Source organism: Grus americana, chromosome 7 (assembly GCF_028858705.1).
Source record: "Grus americana isolate bGruAme1 chromosome 7, bGruAme1.mat, whole genome shotgun sequence".
NCBI classification, from domain to species: domain Eukaryota; kingdom Metazoa; phylum Chordata; class Aves; order Gruiformes; family Gruidae; genus Grus; species Grus americana.
In genome coordinates, this window is record NC_072858.1 from 13,210,130 (window position 1) to 13,228,409 (window position 18,280).

Below are 18,280 nucleotides of genomic sequence, written 5' to 3' on the forward strand. Positions count from 1 at the left end.
ATTAAAAGCAATTAAAAGAGGCAAGATACTGCAAAAAGCTGAAACATGCATGTCATTGGAAAGCGAGGGCTGCTGGCATGTTGCAGAGCCTGGTCCAACAACCCAGCCTGAGCCCTCTAGCAGGATGAAGTAGCTGATTCATGACATACTTTGAAAAGGGCTGAAAAGGAACAATTACCTACAACATGTTGCCTAAGGTACTATATATACCTGTTGGATTTGAATACTTAATTCTCATTCTGTATTTAACAGGAGGCTGGCATTCAAATCCCATTGCACACTTGACTCATTCTTTGCTTTATGTTTCTGATCTGGTGAGTAATTCCTAAATATGAAGAATCCCTGCTATTTATGAATGCAGCCCTGGTAAACAGAAAAAGCCCACCCCATCCCCTCCCAAATGATAATAATGACATATAACTCTTTCTTTTTTAATAATAATAATAATTATTATAACAATAATAATTACAAATAAAAAGTCAGAAATGTTGTAGACCAAGTGGATTCTCAGTATTAAACACTAGTGCAGTTGGGGATTTCCTTTGTGCTTTCACTGTTGGCAATTGTTGAGATGCTTCCTGTGGAGGAGAAAATGGAGACAAGAGTCAGTGCAGTGGCTTCAACAGTCTGGTCTATATTGCTTCTCACTCCTTCTGAGGAGGTGCTTGTGTAAGTGTAAAGACAGAAAAGGTGCTTAGAAGTAACACATCCTTTTTTGCATTTGCAATAACCATGGAGCATGCAGAAAACCTGTTACTACAGCTCAGTCAACCAGCAGTAAACTCATTAAGCTATTAGGGACATATTCACTTGTAATGATAGCACATCAACAGCATAACCTTGGCTCAGCTGATTCGTCTGAGGATTCAGGGAATTTGGGACCCCGCCACAGGAGAGACAGGGTCAAGAACAGACATAGGTCCAAGCCCCAGCCATTACTAACTGCTGTATACCTATGGCTGTTTCCAGGTTTCTATTCTGGTCATGTAACACTATAAGAAAAGCTGAAAAGCTGCAGGAAAAAACTCCCTGTAACCATGTTGCAGAGAGAGAATTTTTTGCTATCTCAGTGCCTCAGGCTCTGCTTGTACCTGGGGTCACAGTCGCTGCCTCTCCTAATACCCCAATGACCAGCATCCTCACCCATACTGTGAAACGAACTCCAGCTGAGGGCTGTCTCTCACCCATCACTCGCGTGTCCAGTTCTTTGTCCATCAGCTCCTCAGGGTCTGTGAACTCATTCAGAGTGATTTTGGGGGCATTTTCACTTTGGCTGACAGAGCCAATCATTTCCTGCTCCTTGTCATGCTGAACTTGGGCATAGATGTTAATCCAAGGGATTTTCCTGCACAGGAAAGGAAAACGAGAGGCTGTATTTTGTAACACAGGCATCCTTGGCATGTCTTGGATTAATCAGATCAACTAAAATGAGACCAATCCCAGAAATGCAGCACTGGCAGTGATGCAAAGTACCAGCTCCCAGAATGGTGAAAGCACTACAGTGATGTTCAGCTCTGAAAGTGCCATTAGCATTCACTAATTCCAAACCAGCCTAAAGCTACCCCAAATCTCAGTCCACTGCCTTACTATCCTGTGCCCAAAAACTCCTCCAGCTGTAAACCTAAATGTTCTGGTCCTACCCTTTTAAATGGGAAGTCGTGCACACAGTGGACACTGCACCTGGCTCAGAGACCAGCAATCAGCTAAATACAATCAGCTGCAATTGCAAACTCTCTCAGTATTTATTACATGATCAGCGGTGCATTGGAAACCAAAAGTAAAAATCAATTTGAGCACTACTATCAACTGAAAAAAAATTGCTAGGCTTGTTTCTATTGACAGGCCCACACTGACTCAGTAGGAATTGCCGCATCAGAAAGAGTTGTAAAGAATTGGTCCTGCCTCAGAGTACAGAAAGGACTTGGACCTCATAACACCCACCCAAAGTCTGTTACCATTTCATTGCAAAAACAGTTTGCCATGCTATAGATCATGCAAGTTTGCAAGGACTTATTTTCCCTTGCTGCTCAGGAAGCCAAGAAAGTGAAGGGATTATTTCTTCTTCCTTCTTCCAAGAGAAGTGAACTTGGACTGCTAGAACGATATCCTTGAAAGTCAGTTAGTTAGACAGATTGTTAGATAGGCCTAGACAGATTGTTAGAGAGTAATCCCTGGAGGAATGCAAGTTTAAAATGAGAACTGAAAAGTAATGTGTTAAGCATCATGGGGGTTGCTAGGATTATCTCTGTGTAGTTGCCTGTTGGAAGGTGACTGACTCTTTTTTTTCTAAGGCCCTTAAAAGTACTCTGTGCTATGCAGTCCACATTGCTAAAATAAGGAAAATTCAGATAAGTTTTTCAGTTCCTTAAAGCACACAGGAGAGGGAAAGAAGATGTGTTCAAAAGAGGCTATATAAAATGCTATCTCTTTATGCTAACCTGTCTGCTGTTGGATATGTCAGAGATTGAAAGCAGTGGAAATTGCCTCAACTCTCACAAATTGAATAGATCTATGCTAATAGTACTTTGGTGAAGTTTTGGCCTCAAACGACTTGTGCTATTGGCTTGTTTTGGCATTCCGTTCTTAACCAGCAACAAGTCAGGACATATTTGGGATATTTAGCACCAGTTAACAAACCTCACGTTCTTCTCCCTTTCTCCTACCCTCTCTTTCTCACTTTGAGACATGCCTTACAGATCACTAGAAGACATAAGCACTACACAGGGAATGCACAGATTGGATGAGAGAGGACAAATGCTTTCCCGTAGGATTTAAGTGCCCAGAATATTTCTGGAGGTGTGTAGAGATGTGGACATGACAACATGCCTGGAGAACTGGAAGACATAGTTTTGCTTCCAAACAATGCAATGGTAGAGAAGCGATAGTCTTCTGAGCTTTGAGAGAAAAGGCAAGAAAAGCTCTTTAGAGTTGTGAGGCAGAGAGCCTCCAGGTATTTCAGAGAGTCAGGGAAAAAAGAAACTGAGACTGTACATATGTGCATCCATACACACATACCTAACCAGCCATGCCTCCTGGCACAGACGCAGGTGGCCATAACATCCCATCACACATCTCTGAGCACATGTGCACGCACATACACTCCTGCTCTCCTGTCCCAGGACACATACACACTGACTGCCCCCCTATTACTCACCACCCATACACATATAGCATTAACCTGCTATATGCTCGATCTCCCAGAAAAGAAACACCTTTTTTACAGATTATTTCCCTACTTTTCCCTCTTCCTTCCTTTTCCACCCAGACCTCCTCAACAAGCATCTCTCTAGCAGCAGTATTTAACATGCCTGCTGAGTCTATGACTTGATGGACTCATAAGGAGTCTGTGTGCAAACCAGCAAAGTACCAATTCTATGAAGTTGTAGAATTAAAAATTCATGTAGGCCCATGCTCTCCCCACAACCTTTTTCTGTAAGCAGCAGTTCTGTATTCAGGTTGGGATCACTGTTAATCAGAAAAGTACATATGGCTAATGGACCTCTGCATCACTGAGAGCTAGAGGAAAGCTTTTGTTTTCACATCCTTTTTCCATTAAGAATTGTTCCATGCTCTCACTTCTGATCCATTGAGCCAGAGGTTTTAGACAGAGCTGAAAAGTGGCTTTCTGTTCTAAAAAAACAAGCTGAGGACACTCTGGGTATCTGACTTAATCCTAAACTTGGTCAGTTTGACCTGGGTCTGTCCTCTTTGGGACAGAGCACATAAGAGGGGAAAGCAAGTTGATGAGCTTTGGGCTAAGCAAAACCGATGCTTTAACCACTTTCCCTCTCACTCCCAATTTGTAATACATTCAATTTTCAGAAAGATTTTAACAAGACAGGGTCTTCCCAGCCTTGGAGTGCGGCACAAGGCTGATGGCTGCTATTCTCAAGGCTCAGGATGCTTAAGTAGTACAAGAGTCAGCATTATGAGCTGTAGTAGCATACCATGACCTGGAGACTACCAAAGCAAACTGGATTACCAAGCTCTTCACTGCTCTCTGTCAGCCAGAATATACAGATCCTTCTTTCTGGTAACTGATCGCTGACCACAGAGCCAAAGACATTAGGCCAAACCTAAGAAACCAGCTCACCAAGACACAAAGGAAAGCACATCTGAAAAAGGGTTGCACCTGTATCTTGACACATCTGCTAGAGAGACTTCTTTGCTCTCACTCATCTGGGAGTGAAAGAAATCATTGGCTGCGTCCCCAGCACAGTATTAAATCAATGCCTTAAACAAGTCCCATGTCCCATTCACCTAAGAAGCTGTATTCCACTTCACAAAAGCAGAGAGAAGATTTCAGACTGCAACAAGCAAGTCACACTGAAGGCCTGGAAATCTGCACCTGAGCAGATTCACACATATGGGTTCTCTGGAAACTGTCCTGGGCCACTGAAGTCAGCGGGAGCTTGGTAACAGATCTTGATGTGTACAGGATCAAGCACTAGAAGCAGTGCCACTCATTGATTTTGACAATAGTTAATGCAAGAGGTTAGAAATTGGTGGAGCTTTAAACCTGGAGACTAGGATATGTGCCTGTCTAATCATCCCAGTTTTAATATTGTTTGTATCCCACTAGTATCATTAGAGAGTACTAGCCTTGTCTTGGGCTGCTGGAGAGATAAACATATAGCTGGAATCTGAACAGGAAAAGCTCTAGTTTCCCAATTTGTGTGTGTGTGTGTGTCTGGTTTTTTGGGTTTTGTTGGGGTTTTTTTGGTTTTTTTTTTTTTTTTTAAGACAGACTCAGTTTATGCTTCTAATATGATATTTTGCCACTGGGCAGGATCTGGGCACACAGACCTTTTAACACAGTAAGGACTGTACTGAATGCAAAGTTCCTCCTAAGGAAGCTCCATCTGCCTAAAATATATTCTCATAAGGCAGTCCTTCAGCAAACAGGCCATTCTTATCCTGTATTTTGTTTCACAGTTTGCAGCAGCAAAGTGTCATAGGCCAGCACACGTCCTGCCTGCTGCCTGGAAGCAAAAGGTTTATATTAACATCTGGCATAGGAAATCTCAGCACAGATTCCCAAAGGCATTTTGATGCTTAACACAAAGTTTTCTGGCTTTGAGTCTCCCACCCTTAACATAATCACACCTGTTCCTCTGCAAGACTAAATTATTCACTTTGTAAGATACAAATGAGATACTGCTGCACTAAGGCAGTTGGCCAGGTGGATATAGACTGTATGAAGACATCCATCATGTGATTTTTTGACTAAGTCTGCATTGTGTAGCTCAGTACTCAATGAGCACACAGGGTTTCCATTTCTGGTCTGTGGTTCAAATACATCTGCTGAAGCAGGTCACAGCTTGATTTCTAAGCTCTTGGTGAGCTTTCAGAGCACCAAGTTTGTGGTGGAAGGACAGTAGATGGTCTTCTCTCTATATATGAGAAATAGGGAACTATACTGGTGTAAGCCTTAGGCCAGCGTAACTCGCTCTACATCTGCAATCCAGGCACCACTCTGCTTAGATTTCCTGTAAACCAGCCAGTGTCTCCTCCTCCCATCCCCCAAAGTTTCTCAACTTACCTCTTGAATTTGTAGATTAAAAAAACAGCCAAGCCTACAAACACCACAGACAACAACATCAGCATTGCCGAACTGCTATGACCCGTGCTGGAATCAACAAGGGGTGCTGCAGGAAGAAAGGCAGAGCATTACATTTGCAAGATATTATTAGAGAACACGTAACTACCAGAGAGTTGAGCTCAAGTCTGTCTTTGCCACATCTGCTTTATTACCACTGCATGGTGCATGCTGTTTTCAGCAAGACCAATCAGTAGGAAACAAATTCACTCTCTTGTCCTTTGAAAGCCAAGTTCCCTTTTCAAGACAGTGCAGTCTAACATCTCCTAGTGATAAGGCACAGCAAGCCATGCTTAGCTGATCACTCCTGTGTTAACACTTTGGGCTGTTTCTTTTCAAGCTTTTCCAGGGATTGGAGTGGAAATGAAATTTATGAAGTGTGGCTTAATGCATGTCTATTCCCCTCATCCTTGTATTGGACCTTACAGACTTTTTAATTGAGTCAGTTTTCATAATGTGGAGGAGCCCAAAGCAATAATCCCGGACCCAAGCATGTACTACATTATAATATTTTGGAGGTTTGATCCATCTATCCTTGACATTTTTGGTGGGCTAAATAAAGTGTATTACTATACCTTGTTTATGCAGCTATTCCCACAGCTCATTGGAGCAGACCATCTTAATGGCCTGCGCACTGCACTGAGAATCAAGAGTCTGATGAGAAATCTCTAATGATGCACAAATGATTATAAGTAGCAGCTGAGTATCTCTCACTCTGCATAAATATTTGGTTTTGGTTTTTTACTGTCCTCCATTCTTTTTAAGTCACCGAGAAGACATGGACAAAGTCTATGCAAATAGAGTCACTTCTAGTTCCATTGCCAAATTTTCACACCTAAGAGTCTGATACTGCCAGTATTCTGCTTCTATTACTTCTACAGACTCTTTCGTGGAAAGGAACTGACTGTCATTTTACCTGAGTCAAAATATTATGGGAATGGTCATGAAACAAATGCAGCACCCCACTGCAGGGGTGTGCAAGAATAGTTGAGCACTGTAAGCTAAATCCACACTTTACAGTGTCTTACTAGAACCCAGACTCTGAACCTGGAGACTGCAGATATTTGGATCTCATTCCCAGTTTTGCAAATTAATTCATTTGAGCCTACTCATATTAACATCTGACTCTCATCCCCAAACAACGGTCAGAGAGTGAAGGCAAAAAGGCATTACCTGTAGGATAGGTCACAAGCCTTGTTTAGCCCAGCTCTTGGCTCTCTGAGAGTCTCATGTAAAAAGAAGCTGAAGTGTATAATCATGGCACATGACTCCCAATCTTTTGGAGGGGCTATCAGCAATGTCACAAGCACAAGATCCCACATTTCAGATAACTGCAAGGGCAGTCATAAAAAGCAAGGGCAAAAATAAATGCATCGTCTCCTCTAGTCATCACTGTCTCAGCAATAGCTGAGAGCTTCACACTACACTGGCTGAAATTCTCAGAAGTAGCTGAGAGCTTCACACTAGGGTGGTTTAAAGCAAAGAGGGTGATGAAGCTTAAAGTGACTATTCATTACGCTGTGCAAAAATGGAGATAGGTAACATGGAAATTTAAATACGGTCTCATTTGCAGAAGTCAATATTCAGGCACGTATTCCCTGAAAGAGGCCTAGATCTTCTTTTCATGAGTACTTTTCCCCTATAAAGCCTCTTGGCTAGTCGTAACATTAACAAGCCCTTTGCAATAAGGATTTGATCCAATATCCATGAAAGTTAGTAATACTCACACTGAGTTCCACAGATGCCCAATGAGGGCTTAATAGAACACCATTCACCTGATTTTCTAAAACACTTGAAAAACATCAATGCACTAGTTAATTAAGCCATAGGGAACTTCAAAAGGTACTTTTAATACTTGTACAAACTGGTGCATGAAGATGCCACTGCTGGATTCTGTTTTTAACACTTCCTGCTTCTACCACAATGTCTCAATACGATCAGTCCTACGTATCCCAGCGGCACATACCAAACGGTGAGTGTTCTGATGTAGACTGGTTCTCCTGCAGTTGTCTGAAGCCTCAAGAGAACCATAGCTATGCATTTGACTGCACACTCACCTAATGTTAACTGAGTAACATATACAATGACTTCAACACCAGGCTTCAGTTCAAACTGGACCAGGTTCTGGTTGAGAGCATTAAAAAGGATTTCTACCACCTGATGAAATAATAATAAATACAGTAGTTACAATATAGAAGACAGCAAGCTCTGGAGAACATTCAGGAATGCATGAAGCCTATGAATGGTGACTAACATCTATTACTGGCTTCAGGAAGAGAAGGGAAGTGAGAGACTGAGGCAGTGGAGAGAAACATGCACATGTGCTTTACATGGAACTGAGTGTTATTGCCTGCAAGTCTCCCTACAGGACTTTTGAGACTCACAGAATAAGTTATTATACCTCTCCTGGAAAGCAAACCAAGGAAGTTAGTATTTTTTTTTTCTATTTTGGGGGTATAGGGGAAGAGGGGAAAAAAACCACCACCCTCCACAACGTCCTGTGAGTTTGGTCTAATGCACTTGGAAATCACTGACATATTGGCCCTTCATTGGTGGATGATGGAACTGAGCTAGCTAGTCCAGCCTAATAACACTTCTTTACTCATACTGATTCAGGACAATCCTAGTCACGTATCTCCTGTTGAAATAGGCTGTTGGGGATGAGACAATCCAGTTTTGAAGATTAATGGCAAACTTGCCATATTTCTCCTTCATTTAGAAGGGGAGCCTTGGACTGGAGTTTACTCATGGCTCAGCAACCCAGCTATGATGTGTTACTTGGTTGCCTCAGAGTACGTACGTGGCATGTCACAGTGGAGCCCGAGTTTGTTAATGCCTGGTCTCCCTAGAGTAGTTCTGATGGTCAGGGCACAGTTACTGAGTAGTTCTGATGGCCTACTCTCCAGGGCAGAGCTCCTCAAGCAGAAGCCAACAACAGGTGACGAAGTACAACTGAGTAGACTGTGAGATAAAATCAGAGCACTGGAGCTTCAGGCCGCATGATCAGCTAGTCAGAAACCTAATCTGAGATGTCTGCATAATACTGATATATGAAATATTGACACAACAGCTTGTTCAGAGGGAATTCTTATATGGGTAGATCCTACTGAACAGGATGGAAATGACTCCAAGAAAATCCATCCAAAAAGCCTTCTAAACCTTCCCACCACAGTGCATCTCCTCTGCACACTCGCCACCATAAAGTTAAGAGGCCAGCTTTGCTAGCTTCTTAGGACAAATGTACTACTCTGAGGGGACTGACTTTGCTCAGTGGGTGACGAGAGCTTCCACAGAATTCAGCATTCCTCTGAATTACTTAATGTTTGATCACAGAAGAGTTACTTCTCCAAGAGTTACTTGGAGATGGGCTCACACATAGCTTGCGTGCAGTAAAAATGTTGCATATGGAAACATAAGCTAGAGCTAAGCAGCCTTTCCAGCAGTACTTCACTCCTTTGCCTTTATAGAGCTGATTTAATCACTTGGTAATTCTAGCATGAAAGCTTCAGCACACTAGCGCTGTTGTTCCTAGCTCTTCCCTTGCCTGCATATCACTGTTGCTATTCATCATTGTAATTACCTATTTATCTAAATGGATGGATATTGTAACTTCCAAATATAGTTTGCACACGCCATTCGCTGCTGCAGGAAAAAAGAGGTCTTGTTCCAGTGATATACGAGCTGAAGAGCCTGATTTATTTTTAGTAAACCTCAGTATATTATCTTGCTGCTCTGGCCTCTGTCTATTAGCATTCCTCCAGGGAGTAAAGGGAGTACATATTCAAGGTTCCTTTGGCCATAACTACTGTAATAAGGACACACCACTGATCTGGGAAGAACAACTGCTGGTAGACAGCAGTGAGGTATTAGAAAAGCCTGTTTTTCCTCTGAAAATAATTTTCTTTAATGCCATAAACTATGCTGCCACAGTCCCAGATGCGTCCAATTCCATCACACTTATAATAAGTCACTTCCAATGCTGAAAAAGCTAAGGGACCCATCTGCAAATGGTATGATAGGAATGAATGTTCCACAAATCCTTCTTTCCTTACTTGCTCCAGATCAGCCTCACTGCTTTTCCTCCTCTCTGTTGTGTTTTTATGGGGAAGTATGAAGAGTTCAGCAGAAGTAGGCAGCCCAGGAAAAACAGCTACTAAGATCTGTTCATCAGGGATACCAGTCACCTAAAAGAAAAGTAAAAAGGAGGTCTCTAGCTGCTATTCTGTTACTGGTGTTTCCATTCACTACAGCAAACTGTGCTCCCATCAAATTGTTATTTGCCAGTTCCACCCTAGATGTTGTGGTCCTCATGAGCTGTTCTGCCCATTTGGTGGGTCAGAAATAGAGGTTCTGCTAATGATTCACTCCATTTCTAGAAGTAAATGTAGGTTTGACAACAACCCTGGACCCAAAGGTCTCAACACAAAGTCCAAACCTATCCGTCTCCAGATCTGAATTTTCCATACAGTCCTTTCTGCTACAAAAGAATGACCCAAAGTCAGATCCAGAGAGTCTAGCTCTCTCTGGTAAGTGTGCAACTAACAGGGATGTATGAAGAAAATTGCCTGCAATCACCTTCTGAGATCAGGTTATGGGGAACCACATTTGCCATACGTGGATAACTTAATGTCTCCAGTGGGAGATTTTTTACTACTGGGGGTGATCAGGAGTGCTGTGCTAGGAACTGCTCAGTTTGCTGAACCAAGAGTCAGTTCCACACGTGACTCTCACAATGGTCTTCAGCATGACCTGCCCACTGAGGCTCCTCTCCCCCCAAATCCAAGCTGTGCATCCTCAGTAGAGCAGGAACCCTCTCCCCCCTCAGAAACTCTCTGCCATATGAGGCTAACCCCATTAGCTCCCTGGTCCTACCCCATCTCAAGCTCTTTGGCCTCATTCCTGAACTGAAATGTGTCTAATGGGGCAGCCCATTCCTGGTGATCTGTCCTATAAGCACAGACCACAGGCTGCAACCAGGTAGTCACAAAAGGATATGCAAGCAAGCACTTCTGCATGACTTCTACTGTTGTCTGTAACCGTTCATAGTTATAACCTAATTAATTTCTTTTTTCTGCAAGCTTGACTCTGAATACAGTAAAAGGGAACAACAGCTTAAACAAATGAACTTAGTGTTTTCTCAGGATGGGAAAACAATCAAGGAAACTCTTATAAACTGCGAATTTTGAGTGGGCTGCAGATGAGAAAAGCTGAAAAGGAATGTACTTTCCCTGTAAAAATAATCAGCCTCCATTTCTAAGAACAGCTGTAGCTGAAGCAAAAAAAAAAAGCAAGATACATTTTTGGCAGACTGTAAAAACCACAAAAGCTTGCCTAAATTTATCTCCTGATTTCACACAAAACCAAAGTCCCTGGCTATTTGATATCATAAATTATTCTGCCCCCTTTCCTGCAAGAATATGAGTGCTAGTTTACATATTCTAATTAATCCCAAAGGAAGACTGAATATCTTCCACCCACCGAAGTCTCTCTCTGTCCTGTATTTTAAAGGTAAGTTTATTTTCCCTCTGAATCCTCATTTTTTGCCCCAGTTGGAAAGGGAGTAGAGCTTTATAACGTTCACCAGTTGCTACACTTAGCTGCATTAGAAGACTGAGTATCAGGAAGAGGTAAAAATATCTTCCTCATGTATCTAACATACTACAATGTCTGTCCTCTGGGATGAAGTGGATCAGCTGTTTAACAACACACAGTAACACTACTCAAACGTTTGGAGTAGAAAACAGTAGATACTGTAATATCCATTTGGCAAAGTAAGAACAATAATGGTACTATTACAATCTAGAATTTGTAAAGTCCTCAGGGATATTAAAAGCTAAAAAGCACTACAGAAACATTAATAAAAGTAATTATAATATTTCCACAAAATTCCCAATATAGTTTGCCTCTGTAAAAAGATCCAGCATATTAAGAAGCTTTTTATCCATTTAAAATGATAGCTTCATTACTGCTGTTATTTCCCATTCTTTTAAGTTAGCATGTTGAAAAAGTGCATGTTTTAACAGCCTAGTCAATGCTAGTACAGATGAGGAAACAGATGCTCACCTGCGCTAGAGCTCTCTTGATGACTTTGCCAATGTCTTGTCTCCATTCAGGGATATCAGGGTTATGATAGTCCAAGTTGGGAGAAAATGACAGGAGCTGAGATTGGAAATACTCTGGAATAGAAAAACAGTATGTATGAGAAGATTAAATAGGCAGTGATCAGGGTACAGCAGACAACAGGAAGACCATAATTAAATTATCTTAAAGCAAGAGAGAGAGGAAAGGCTGAAGTAAGAAAAAGGGCTGGCTAACACCAAGCAGGATAGAAAGCTTGCAAGGAAAGAATTCTTATAAAGAACATTTTGCCCTAATGCCAATTTGTGGCTTTTCCCAGAAGAAAGAATGGTGGAGGTGAGAGGATGCCTTCCCTTCATGATGCCTCTGGGCTTTGTAATTTTGCCACTCAACTTCATTGGATTCTGCTTACAAGGAAGTTGACCAGCAAATAAGGCAGCACTTGGCTGAAATTTGGAAGGTTTGTGCAATTGCATGCACTGTGCTCTGCAGAACAAACACTTACTGTAAGTAATGTTTTCAAAAGCAGGTATTACCTGTTTGCTCTCCTGGAGGGAAGCCACGAGTGGTTAATACCCCAACAACTCAGAACTCAGTGGTGCTAATGACTGGCTAATCAAGCAATGGCTATTCATGAAACACACTGAAATTACTTCCTAATTGACTGATTGCAGGGAGGAAGAAAAACTTCCTAGACTTCAAATACAGAACAATTTAAATTTTTATCCAACTCTCCCCTCTGGTGTCACCAGAGAGACCAAGCCTGGAATCCTTACGACAACTGTGCACAATGGATTTGGGCCAGTGGGAGGCACCAATCCAGGATGGGATACACACTCAGATATAAGTTCTCAGGGTGGAAGACTCCCCTTTCTGTTTTTGGAGATGTGCTGTGCCTCACCTTGAAGCACCTGATCTCCAGACACTTCAAATCAGTACCATTAATCGTTTGTAAAAAGATATCCGGTTTAGATCACGATAAACAAGCAAGAGTATAAATGAGGAAATCCACAGAACAGCAGAGATGTGCCAGCACAGCATTTATGTTGCATCTTTTGCAAGATCTGTTCTTTCCTTTTAGATGGTGCAGTGTATTTTTAAATAAAACAAGCATCAAAGAGAGCAGGGAAAATCAAGTTTTGAAGGCTTAACCCAGAGCCTGATATATAAAGCCTTTGACTTTTGAACCCTCTGTACCATGACCAATTTATTTTTTGAGTAAATTCTGGTCCGTTAATCACAATTTGAGAAACCTCTGAATAAATCTCCTCCACTGCTAACATCAGAAAGCTACGCCTTCCTGCCTAGAGCCATAACAACTTAACACAGGAGACGGATTAGGATACAAACTTAGCAGAACGCAATGCATGTTTACCAAAGCTGTCACCTGTTTATGTACTCAGACTCGAACTGATCACCAGACTGGGGGTCTGAAAGAACTCCTTCCTTAGACCAGGTCAGTCTGCAGCATGGCGATGCATAGGACTATTTGGACATTCCAACTGGATCAGTTTCTCTTTGTGATAAAGCCCAAAGCTTTGGATCTTTTAAATAGAATGGCAAAATTTCTTACAAGGTGTTTAAAAACAGAGAGTGAGGAGCACTCTGTGGGACCTACCAGGACCTTTACTTCATAACTACAAAGATGGAGATCACCTGCAGGGACCCCTCTCAGATACACTCAATTCAGGTTTATTCCAGAAACTAGTGGAAAGATGCAAGTTTCACAGAAGTAAACACTGCATTTTAGAATGCTCAAAATGATCAAGTAGAAAGTTACTTGCATTTGCTAATAGCGAGTTTGAGTATTACTAAATCATATTAACAAATTATTAAACCCCATTGCATTTCACAGCCAGGTAATCAATAAATATCTATTTAGCTGGTTGTTAAATCTGAACATATACCTTTCCAGTCACCAGCAGGACATTTATTTATCTTTTAATTACTGAATCAAGACACATAGTTCAACCATGCAGTACGACCTCAGTTATTTGAAGCCCAGGTCTCTCAATAAAACTTGCTATCCAAAGAAAAGTTTGCCCTCAAAGGCTGGATGCCAATAACTGGATAAGGAAAATGAAGACTAGCCCAGGATGAAATTTCTGGAGAAATCTCAAAGTCCTGGCCAAAATCACTGAGAGCGCCCTTCCAGTCACCCTCTACCAGGCCCCAAACTGGGTAAGCTCTGCGTTCTTCCAAAGGGTGCTTTGTGGAGCCCATGATGTGCAGGTATGGCAAGAACATACCAAACATTACCCAGAGGGAAACCAGTGAACATGCCCAGACCTCCAGCTGTGGCATGGAAGATGGGCAGATATACCACCAACAAAGTTATTTCTACCTCCTGTTTTCCAGACCCCTGCAGTTTACATCAGCTGTAATGATGCACTATGACTACTTCTTTCCACAGCTAGGAAGCAGAGGGAAGGCAGTCTGGCTACAGCTTTAAGTGTTTTTCATTTTGGGAGTTCCCAGTCAGGGTGTACAGACAGACTAACAGGCAAAGGAGACACCAGCCACTTTACTACAGTGCTGAGCTTACAAATATGGCTAGCTGACCCAACCCAATTCACTTCTGTATTTTGTGATCATGACACATCTGATCTATGTTGTTTGCAGTTTGTTTTCAGAGGTTCCTCCTGACACTAGGAGTTCAGAGATTTCATTGTGGTTTAGCAGTGACTGTCCGTTCTTCACTTCTAGATAGCCCCTGAGATCTGATTGTAAAAGGCCAAGGGTACCATGTACTGCGATCTCCTTGGTGTCTTGGATGAGGGTGCTGCCCGCAGAAACCTGCACAGTGACAGTGTTCATCCCCTCCATGGCGAAGATGTATGAGATGCTGCTCTCCAAGGTGATGAGGGGCTACAAGAGATAAACACAGATGGTGGTATCAAAATCAGGGTGAGATTAACTCAGGATCACAACATGCACCTGACTAATCCACCAGGCCACGATATCCTTCATCCCTGATACAGGAATGGTGCTCCAAGCTTGCATGTCCTGCTAAGGCCTAAATGTGGCCCAAACACCACCGAGTGAGAACTGTCTCATAGGCAAAGATTTCTCTCACTTCATTAAATGCTTCCTGAAACACTCTTCCACTGAACTACAACCCATTATGCTATGAATACCTCAGTAGAGCACAGTCAGCAATTGCAGAATTAGTGCTGCAGAATGCAGTGTTGTACACACACATGCATGCACACTCAGCACAGTTGCTATATCAGCTGTACAAAACACAGGGTCCAACTCAAACCACCATTTGAACATAAACTAAAGACGCAGATGCTTCTTCAAGATTCCATATTGTTCAGATTCAGGACAAGCTGTTGCCATATGAGCACAAATCCATCCATCCATCTATCTCAGAGCAACTTTGCTCAGGACAGAGTGAGGGCCCCCAGCACTGCCCTGTCCATGTTTCAACCCTGTAAGCTAGCTCCAACCACACACTGGCACACCATGCTAGCAAGGCTGAAAGCACGGCACAATACCTGTTGATGCTGCTGCCTGAATGTGGCTGAAAGGTTTCCAGAGTAAAGCTGATCTGCATTTAGCCAGCTCAGAGCCCTGGCCGAGAAGCCGGATTTTATCTGCACCTTCTTAAACACAAACGTCCTCGATAGTACTACAGCTCTCCTATTTGCACAGGAAAATCTCACACTGATACAAATCTAGATGAGAAAAGTGCACTTTGTTTGGGAAAAGAGATTTGCATATTGGAAATCAAAGGTCTAGCCCTTGCAGTGCCATTGATATGACAGCTGGTCTACAGACAAATCTCCTGGTTTAGCTTAAACCATTACAATGGACATAGTGATACTACCCTCCAGTGAAAATGCACACAGAGGTCTGAGCACAGGTAAAACCATTGTACCATTGCTTCTGTCCCTTCACCACACTGCCAGTTTGTTTCCAGAGAAAAACCTCTAAAAATTCACTGTCCAGCTCCCACGCTTCATCCCATCAGACTGCCAACTTGCCTGCATTTCACAACAGTGGCCATATATTCAATTTTCATAGCCAAATCAAAATTTCTACTGGCATAGGCCAAACTGGCAAACACATTCCCCCTTCGCCCCCCCCATCTTCTTTTGATATCCTCATACATGAGCTAAAAAGCAACAGAAAAAAAACAAAAGTCTGTTTGATCACAGGGAACTCACAGACCAAGTCAGCAAGGGTGCCAGCTTGTGCTAGCCCTGGAGGCCTAGCTAACATATACTTAGATATACACACATCCTGAACAAGCAGACTGGGCCTACATCAAACTGAAGTGATATTAGCAATCTTCCTGAAGGTTACAGGTTGAGATTCTGTGCAAAGGTAGATAAGAAGCAGAAATCTGGCCTTTAAAATCACCATTTTTTCCTTTTTGTATGTGTGTATGCTAGACATTCCATTATCATGGATGATTTCACCTCCATCATGGAATTTTAACATTCAGCCAACTCCTTAATTTTAATTCAAGCACCAAGACCTGGAAACTAACTCTAAATTAAATCAAGTAGTTTAAGGTTCATTTGCTCAAACCTATTAGACAGTTGGACACATTTATTAAACTGGACCTGTGTTAATCCAAGCAAATTGGCCTTTAGGTATACCACAGAAATTAGCACAGTAGAAATTCAGTACAATGGTTCCAGCACGGTGGGGAGGGCAGCAGAAGAGCCTCAGCCAGGTCAATTGAGTCTAAGACAACATTCACCTGTGCAGCAGCACAGAGAGTACCTTAGTGAGACTGCACAGCGACACAAGACACATCTGGTTCTGCCTGGGATACCTACAGGCTGAACAGGAAAAGCTGCAATCCCTCAGCACGGAACCAGAATATATCACCCAACAATACTGTCAGTATGCATTACACACCTCATCCTGTTATTCACACACAAATCAGTGTCCCCACCTTCCACCTGTACTAAGAGCACCACAGTTTCCCTGTGAGTGGGCAAACAGAAGGATCTGACATGTACATTAAACATCCCAGAAGGAATTTTGATGTGATGCAGGCTGTTATACTGAAAAAAAGGTGGCTGCTGCTGTTATGTCTATATCCTTTGCCATACTTCTGTCAGAGTTGAAGTACATTTCATGAGGTAGCTGGAGATAACATTTTGCAAAGAATGAAAGGTGCTCTGGGTCTTCGATTTGGCCACAGTAAGTGGCACTATCTTTACTAATCCACACCTCAACATATTTCAGCAACATGTACAATCACCCCAAGGTATCATCAGGATCAGCTATTCCATGTACAGCTATGTCCCAAGCAGCCATCCCAAACACATCCATATCTGCTTGTACTCTGTTGCCTATGGCTCTGAAATTTGAGCTAGAAGATAAAACTGATAACATCATATTTACAACCCAGATACAAGCACCATAAGAGCTGCACAGAAATCTTCAGTAAACATCACTGGTTTCAAAACACCTTTTTTTAAGGCCCTATTCACAACCAACTTCTATATTAAGGACAAAAGCAATGGCAGAAAAACTCTGACACCTGAGTACACTGGAGAGCTTAAGCAGATGATCAAGTAACCAGTACCTAAGTTGTCTCAGATGTACTTTAATGGCTGTCCACATGTGAGCACTGAGCCAAAAATATCTGAACTGTAATGTGATTCTGCATCCCTCTCTTTCAGAGTGGTATAAACTACGTGGAATTACGTAGTACTTGTCATGGACTAGATGTGTGTATGTGGGTGGTTGCCACAGCTCAGCTAGGGCACAGCAACTTGCCAAGTTATAGTAAGTGGTTTTTATTCCTGAGTTCTTCTAGTACCTCAATTATGCTTCCACAAGAACAGGTGAGTTCTTACAGTGAGCTTCCTAACTTGATGTAAAATCCCAGTAGATACAGCATTTACTGTTGCGGTTTTTTTTCCTCTCCTGCTACTTTTGGTAGCTAGGGTAAGAGGTTAAAACGCAAGCAGCTTTGTCAAAGAGAAAATGAAATACTTGTGTGCCCGCTATTTCTTATCTCAAGTTCCATAGTTCATATAAAATCCCCTTTTTTCTACTGTGAGCTCACCTCAGTGCCCACCTTCAACTGCAATTCAATAATGTAGACAATGATGTGACTTAAATGGCTTTTGATAAATAACAGCAGATACTACATTGCAAAATTATCAGCTGCACATTTCACAACTGTAATAATGGAGGATAGTGCCTGTGTGTCAGCTGTCTGACTCCTAAAGCCTGCAATAAAAACTGCAGCTAATAAGCAATCCTACTCTCTCCATTTGAAAGCATGGCTGCAACTTGCAGTTTCACTTACTTTAATTATCGATAAAAAGTGTCTTTATAATAATTTTTTGCCGATCATTTGAAAATTCACTACAAAGAAGTCTCACGTCTCTCCCTAATATATCCAAGACTGTGAACAATGGTCACAGATGGACACAAACAATTCACTGAGAGTCGAGCTTGAAATTCTAGATACAACTGGTTATTTGAACACCAACAGCTTTAAAGTATTGTGTTGGAATCCAGCATTATATACTGCATACTGGTACATAATGGAAACCCCCTTGCTTATTTGAACACCAGCAGTTTTTAAATACTGTGTTGAAAGCCAGTATTATCCCATATATAGTG

General features: G+C 42.1%; 1 protein-coding gene across 2 annotated transcripts in view; it reads right to left on the bottom strand.

Annotated features, from left to right (window-relative positions):
- Nucleotides 1-404: 404 nt before the first annotated feature.
- SORCS3 (sortilin related VPS10 domain containing receptor 3) overlaps nt 405-18,280 on the bottom strand; it is a 305,448-nt gene continuing 287,572 nt past the window's right edge. For both annotated transcript variants that reach the window (XM_054832651.1, XM_054832652.1), the window contains 7 exons: nt 14,422-14,545; nt 11,663-11,775; nt 9,652-9,783; nt 7,657-7,756; nt 5,543-5,648; nt 1,185-1,345; nt 405-578 (listed from right to left, as the gene is read on the bottom strand). In XM_054832651.1, the coding sequence (XP_054688626.1) occupies nt 514-578; nt 1,185-1,345; nt 5,543-5,648; nt 7,657-7,756; nt 9,652-9,783; nt 11,663-11,775; nt 14,422-14,545 (801 nt within the window). In that variant the 3' untranslated portion in view covers nt 405-513. The remainder of the gene's footprint in view (nt 579-1,184; nt 1,346-5,542; nt 5,649-7,656; nt 7,757-9,651; nt 9,784-11,662; nt 11,776-14,421; nt 14,546-18,280) is intronic.